At 31.2% G+C, this 7,771-nt stretch overlaps 1 protein-coding gene across 2 annotated transcripts; it reads left to right on the top strand.

The window, feature by feature from the left end:
- Positions 4,534-6,513, top strand: LOC109345262 (protein TIFY 5A-like). Of its 2 annotated transcripts, none has more exons than XM_019584151.1 (4): positions 4,534-4,725; positions 4,830-4,968; positions 5,992-6,255; positions 6,316-6,513. In XM_019584151.1, exons 1-3 carry the CDS (start codon positions 4,649-4,651, stop codon positions 6,196-6,198), a joined length of 423 nt encoding a protein of 140 aa, XP_019439696.1. In that variant the 5' UTR covers positions 4,534-4,648; the 3' UTR covers positions 6,199-6,255; positions 6,316-6,513. The 2 variants fall into 2 exon arrangements, with proteins under 2 accessions (XP_019439696.1, XP_019439697.1); XM_019584152.1 differs by having other exon boundaries at positions 5,992-6,261; positions 6,349-6,513.

Genomic DNA, 7,771 nt, shown 5'->3' with positions numbered 1-7,771 from the left:
ATTGTCTGATACAGCTCGCATAGACCCGTTTTCCACATCTCTCAACTTAAACCTTTTAAAGGTGTCCCTCAAGATCAGTACATGCCTTTACCATTGACAACAAAAGATACAGGCCCCATCCTTGCTCCAATGGCCATTCTAAAAACCAGATCCATCAAACAAGGTTCACAACTTGTACCTCAGATCCTAGTGCAATGGGAAAATACTGCTCCAACTGAAGCTATATGGGAGCATCTTCGTGACATGATGGACAACTTTCCTAACCTCAACCTTGAGGACAAGGTTGTCATAAATGGGGATGGTATTGCAATGAAAGAAAATGAGGAGAGCACATGTCATATCAAGCCAAAGGAAGAGGTCCCACATAAGAATAATTCTGTTAGCAAAGATCCGGGAATTTCGATGCCAAGAAAGGAAAATAGAAAACACATGATCAGCACTAGGCTGCAGGATTACGTGTACCCGTAGGCTATATTTACGCAATGATAATAGAAGCTTTAGACATGTATGTAATGAGAGAATAGTCTCTTCTTCCTTCTCCTTTTATTCTATCTTTAGTACATCAAGTGTAACCGGATTGTCCTTCTTTTATATCCATAATATATACTATATTCCATCTAATTCCTTTCTCTTAATTTTCCTGCACATTACATTTTACTTTGTTCTTACAAAAGTCACGTGCAACCAAATGGCCTAACTTGTATACCTTTAGAAAAATTGGCCTAACCTGTATTGTAGAATTGGAAAAGTAACACTCAAATTAGGTTTAGCCCACAATGAAAATTCCTGATTTCTTTTGAAAACGATAGTTTACAAATTTTTGGCCGAATCAGCATGGAAATGCACGTTAATTTGCTTAATATCACAACGTTCAGGGGGTTATATAGTAAGTAAAATCCACGTAAAAGCATTACGTAGGTTTAGGTTTGTTGAGTCACAACTCACAGAGCACGATTTATTGAATTCTTAAATTTCATAGAGACGTGTCTTGATTGAAATATTCTTTTTATAGTGTCTGTTCAAGGTTTATATATAATATGTTAAACATTTTATTCTAGAAATATCAGCAATAAATCATATAACGAGATTATAATTTATGAGGCAGATTAGTCCATTGTACAAAGGTTGGGGGAAACCTATGCAAAGACAAAAAACAAATCAGATCGATAATTTTTCAAGGCATTTTCCAAATTGTACAAGCTAAAATCGTTTGATTTTTGTTGGCTAAATCTAGTATTGCGTTAGGTTCTTGCAATATTGCCTTTGATTAGGGAAATGCGTGAAGCAGAGGCGGTGGTGTGAGGTTGCCATGGTGGAAAGAGGAAGATGATGGACTTGCAAAAAAAAATCTGGGAAATTTTAGTGCAAAAGACAACTTTAATAAGTTTACTTATTTTTATCACTTATCAATATCAATGAACGACCCATTAACCCGTCTTAAAACAAACAAGGCATGAGAATTTGTTTTAAAAAAAGCAATTGAACATGTTTGCACCAGTTTTTAATTTGTGATTGAACATTTTGGGGATCAGGTTATATGGATAGGATGGTCCGTTTTATCATTACTACTTATCATCAATGATATTTTGTTTTTTTTTTCTATCAATTATATTCCTTATCATATGAGTGAGTAATTAATTCATTTTAGATATATGGTTGTCCATTCAAACAAGTGTCGCTCTCAGGAATCAAATTTTTAACCTGTTAGTCATCGTATCTAACATAATTTTACACAACTAAATCAATTCATTGTGATTATTTTTGTTGGACCAGACTGTGATCGGGGAGCCTCCGACCACCAGGGATTTCTATTATTACATGGGTATTGGAAGAGTGAAGAGTCACAAGTGAGACACCACGTCTTGAACCAAAACCTTAAGGGATTAATTCCATGGACTTTTCCTTCTTATAAACTTTTTCACTCTTCCTTGCATATCCAATGTGGGACTTCACACTTGAATAAATCCAACAATTTTATTTTTAATCTCAATTGTTAGGATGCAACCCTACATAAAGCACTAGTTTTAAAAAATTATTATTTCTATAATTGATAAAGTTTGTTGTATTATATAAGGATTGTATTGAGTTGAATATGTGTCTATATTGGCAGCTACAAGATTTTTTACACACTCCATACATTATTATTTATTTATTTATGTTATTAGATATTAAATTAAAAACCATACACATGCATAAATAATTATCATACACCAATGTTGTTTCTTTAAAAAATGTAGTCTAACCTTTCACTGAAATGTGTGTTTGAGGATGTCTACATGTTTCTATTTGTGAAACAATGATCCTCTCTTGTATTTTTAGAGACAAATTCTTCTTTCTCCTAATGTTTTTAATCGTAATAAAGTTATTTCATTATAAACAACAAAAACAAAAGTATCATAAGATATTCCCTATTATTTGTATTTTTTAACACTTGTCTCTAGTCCAATACCGTCATTCTATTTATTTATTTTGTAGATTTGGTTATCTAGATGCGAACAGTTTACAAAATCTCATGGGCTCATGTGTGGAAAAGGAAGAGAACATGAAAGAAGGAAGAAAAATATGGGCAATGCATATCTTCATTTTCATGTGAACCATTTTTAAGAACACATTTGTATGAAAGGGGTTGGGAAGCTATTCGGTAAGGTCGAAATTGAGAAGCATGTGTTATATTTAATTAATTTCAACGCCACTGGCTAGAAGCCGACGTGGGACACTAACTATTATTAACGTGTGCTAAATGTGATCTTAAGAATAGCAATACGGCATGCGCCATCTATAGCTGTTTTTGCAAGTCGGCATAGCTACCCAACCACATGTATTGTTGCATGTCACCTTTTATAGTTTGGTAACAAAATTCATCCATTAATTAAAAATTGCTAAATGGATTAAATTGAATTGGACCATGTTTACTAATGAATGGTTAATTAAACATCCAAAATATATTATACCCGTTGGTTGCACCAAAATTTTCAATTAGATTATTTTGGGTTAATTAGAAGTTTCTAAAATATTATTTCGAGTATGAATTTGGATTCTAATTTTAGGGTTGGACCGATGTGAAATTTGGATCTACCTTTCAAGATTAGATAGGATCCCAATTTCAAGCTTTAGACGAAATTTGGATTTCGATGTAAGGGTCTATACCTTAATTTTGAAGTTAGATTCAAGTCATGATTTCGAGTCGAGCCCAAGTACTAATTTTAAAATTAGATTTAGATCCAAAATTGGGGTTCGATCTAGAGTCTCGATTTCATATTCAAAATACTCGATCTTAATTTTAAGGTTGAGCTTATTTCTTGGCTTTCTTGTTTTTTATTATTTCATTTATAAATTATAATTATTTTAACTTGTGTTAGCCTCACATTTTATGCTTAGTCATTTATTTATTTATTTATATAATTAATATATGTCTTGCCATATAAACCTATAACATATTTATAGTTCTCTATGCCTTGGAAATGAAATTGTGGGGAATTAAAAAAAATTTGTTTTCAATTTCTTTTTGTCATTGGATATAATAGTATGTTTGTTACATAAGAATATACTTAATTAGAATTAGTAACTCTAGGGTATAATACTTTTAGGGTTAGCTTGGGAGTTGAATTTTGGAAGGGAATGAAACTCTCAAACTAACCATTAGAAACTTATAAAATCCATTATATAAGAAACCATTAATTCTAGAATATTATGAATTCAATTCATTTATTTCATCAATAATAATACATGCCTTAAATATGCTATTTACTTAATTGCATTCAACTTAGTCATGTTTATAAATGCTATTTACTATCACGCAATAACATTATTTAAGTATTTATTATTGGTTAAACCATTTAATTAATTGAATAGGGAATTCAAGATTCAGACCGGACATATCTGATATTTACCCAGGACGGTGAACAACAATTTGTTGGTGATAAAGAACAACACATTCTTGTTGTCAATGAGATTGATTTCCTCCTATCAAGCATGTTGTATATTAAATTATGTTGTAAATCATGTTTAGTAATAATATATTGATTTCTAAACCACTAATCAAGCTACTTAAGGTTTAATTCTATCATATTTTCAATTTCCTTTAACTCGTGAGACAAAATTATATTATGGCATGTCACATATGTATTTGTTTTCCGTCAATTTCTACATGTGTTATGGCACTAATAGGAAACTATATATTAAAGTAAAACGTTAAATACGTGATCCTAGTTAATAGATTTAAAAAAGTAATCGGATGTTTGAATTCATGCAAGAGAATTTGATTTATGGCGATGAATTGGTGACAGTGACACATCAATCACAATTCACTAATGTGTGGCGGTTTCGTTTGGGGTGGTACACATAACAACATGTGACACAAAACTCAAAAAGCGTGTAACACGTGCTCAAATTCTAAACCACGATACAACACAATTTCTCTCTCTACACTGTTGTCGAAATAGAATATATTTCTTTACGTGTTTCACAAGTTCCTTTCAAACCGCGCCTTTTTTGCATGTTATATATTTCCCCCATTTCATTCTTCTCTCATTCATTTCAATCTTCTCTCATTCATTTCAATCTTCTCTCATTCATTTGGCTGTACACATTTGAAAGTTATCTATTTTCTATTTTCTCTCTAAAACTTCAATCAACCTGGTCCAGAAAGATGAGGAGAAATTGCAACTTAGAACTTGCTCTTTTTCCTTCTCATGCTTCTGATCATCACTACAACAACCACTCTATGTAAGCACTTATCTATTTTTTTGTGTTGATCATCTATTTATATATCTACACTTACAACCATTTATTATGAGTTCTAAGTTTTTCTTTTTTGTTCTTTAATGAAGGATGGAAGAAGCTTGTGGGAGCCTAAAGCTCCAACACCTCCACCATCAACAACAACAACAACGCCAGCAGGAACAACACAACACTCTTACTATTTTCTATGAAGGAAAGATTTGTGTTTCTGATGTCACGGAATTTCAGGTATATACATATTCCTATTGAATCTAGTTTATTATTTTATATAGAGGTAAAAATAATATAATATTCTTATAAACCCAATTAAAAATAAAAAATAAATCAAACTTCAGTTGTATTTTAAAAAAAAATTAGTCTTGGTAAACTAGCAAATGAAAAATAATGGGTAAACAAAAGAAATAGCAAGTAGGTTTGTATCATTGTATCTATATATATATTTAATTTATAGGAAGCTTCCTGAATTTTCAAAGTTGAATTCATGGACTCCTTCTTTGACTCCAAACACTGCACCCAACTATGTTTATACGAATATTCTTGGCGCACGCCTTCTATTTTTTAACTCGCCTTCTTTTATGCTTTATAATTTATATACACAATGAACTAATAATTAAAGGGAAAATAGTGTGTGTTACACTGCATATTTTAGGATTTTTTTAAGTCTTTTATAATTTTCAATTAGTGATTTTTTATAAAAAATAGAATTTTAATTAGTGATTGATATACCCTGCGAGATATCAAGCTTTTATTTGAATATATATAATAAGAATAACTAAAATATTTATCTCCATCTAAAATGCTGAATAATGACGGTTGATTTAAAAATTAATGATTAGGAATTTGAAATGAGTTCAACTCCTCTCCAGTACTGGAGAAACTAGTACTGGAATGTGTGGTTAAGAATATTTTAAAGAGTTTTTATTTATTTTTAATAGAAAATAACATGTAATCATTGTCGTTAAAATAAAAATTTGGCCACATGTCATCATCCTATTCAACACTGAACTTTTCAGTACTGGAGAGGATCCATTTCCATTTTAAATTCCTAATTGTCATACACTAATGTATATTGTAGATGTACTATATCATAATTTTGTTTGTTGATGTTTCAATCAATCACTATATTTTTATTTTATATTCTAAAGATGACATACTATATTTCTATATATAAAACTCTTTACACTATCTTTTTTATTCTTAATTGTATGGCATAAAAGTATACTAAGTGGGTTACATGTGAATCTGATGCAGGCCAAATCCATTATATTGCTTGCAAATAAAAAAATGGAGGAAAGATTGAAAACACCAAATGGGTCAGAGCCATCTACGCCAACAGTAGTTGAATCTCATCAACCATTGTATAGTCCTGCCACACCCCTTTCAATGAAAAGATCACTGCAACGGTTCCTCCAGAAGAGAAAGAATAGGAAACAAGAAGCATCTCCATACAATCACTAGCCATATATATCAGATGAAGAATCAAATTAATTCAAATTTAATTTTTTTTTGGTACAAGAATATGTGTAGAATCGATTATTTCCTTCGGTTTTCCTAGTCTTGTTTAGGTTTATTTATTCACACTAATATTGGTTTATGATATTAATTAAGGTTGCTCATCTTCAATGGGATTGAATAGACCCAAATTAGTTTAGCATTTGTGTAGAGTATGGTAGATACAATTATTTCATTGGTTATGTATGGGGTAAGGCCATGATAAGGGGATTGTAAATTATGTATGATTAATTTACGAGTAAACTTGCATGATTGGATATTCTCAAGAGATGAAAGAATGAAATTGGAACTTTTTTTCTGTTACAGATAGGAACTGGTTATTTATTTTCTGCTACATGTTGGTAGTAGTTATTATTCTGAATTTCTGATTGTCTAAGTCGATTACTTTATGAATATGAGATATGCAGTAGTATCCTCAATATTGAAGGTGGCTCTTGTTGATACTGTATATGACAACAAATCGTAATTATTTTTGTTCACTGGTAACTAGGCCTCTATTTATTTCACATAAGGGTCAAGTACATAAGAGAGCTATGGATGAAGACTAATATTTTGTTAGGGAATAAAACTAAGGTAGAAAACAAATATGGTGGTAACCAAATCATAATTGTTCCAGCTGCTGATACAGCTTTTGCTGTTGCATTTTCCCTTGCATAAATGCTCCAGCCACATTTTGGTAGTGGACCAATCCTTCAACGTTTTCGGAGGATGTAAGCACAATTGGTTATTGTTTGTGACCAATATTGTGCAACATGAAGTTCCGTTGCCCCAACATGTACACTACGGGATCAAGGAAGTATCATATGTATATAACCATGACTAGTAACAAAACAATAAGTAATAACTTTGTGTTAGGACATAAGCAAATGAATAGAATCCAACACAAAAGACTAATCTATTAGATGAGAGAGTTTCATGACTTAATACCATATTGAGTTTGTTATTCTACTTAATATGGGATTCCTAACACTTTGCACAAGATTTTTGAACACAAGTAAATTTCTAGGGAGCCTGATAAAATCATAATAGATAAGTGGATGTTCAAGACAATTAGATTACAGAATCCTTGACAATGCATTTCTACTCTCCTTCAAGGTTCACTGATCATTTCCCCTCATGCATAGTACTCATAAACCATATTTGACAATTTTTCCTTAGTAATTGCCTCATACTCATTAATATTTAGTTATCTCTATCTTATATTCAATATCCTGACCCTAGCATGTTGTTCTCAATTTGACTTCAAATCAAAACACAATAATGAAATAACATGAATTTGCTTTAATATTAACTTTCCAAATTCATAAACTAAAAGCAAAATAAGAAGCATGACTGTCAAGAGTGAAATTGATGGTATATGCAAACTCTATAAATACAAGTAAGGATATATCTTATGTTCACTTATGAGTCTTTGCACAAGATTAATAAATTTGTAGTATTAAAATTATCGGGTGTTAACTTCACCATACTGAAATCGTGACAAGTGAGCCACAACCAGATTAAAGTACAAAACTTCTCT

The sequence above is a fragment of the Lupinus angustifolius genome, chromosome LG04 (assembly GCF_001865875.1).
Source record: "Lupinus angustifolius cultivar Tanjil chromosome LG04, LupAngTanjil_v1.0, whole genome shotgun sequence".
Taxonomy (NCBI): Eukaryota; Viridiplantae; Streptophyta; class Magnoliopsida; order Fabales; family Fabaceae; genus Lupinus; species Lupinus angustifolius.
The sequence above is the reverse complement of the archived record's forward strand: the minus strand, read 5'-3'. Positions and strand labels throughout refer to the sequence as shown.

Excerpts from the sequence above, each read along its gene's own strand:
- LOC109345262 (XM_019584151.1), top strand. The coding sequence starts at position 4,649 with ATGAGGAGAAATTGCAACTTAGAACTTGCTCTTTTTCCTTCTCATGCT. Across the intron at positions 4,726-4,829 it reads CACTACAACAACCACTCTAT|GATGGAAGAAGCTTGTGGGA; the intron begins GTAAGCACTTAT and ends TCTTTAATGAAG. Across the intron at positions 4,969-5,991 it reads CTGATGTCACGGAATTTCAG|GCCAAATCCATTATATTGCT; the intron begins GTATATACATAT and ends AATCTGATGCAG.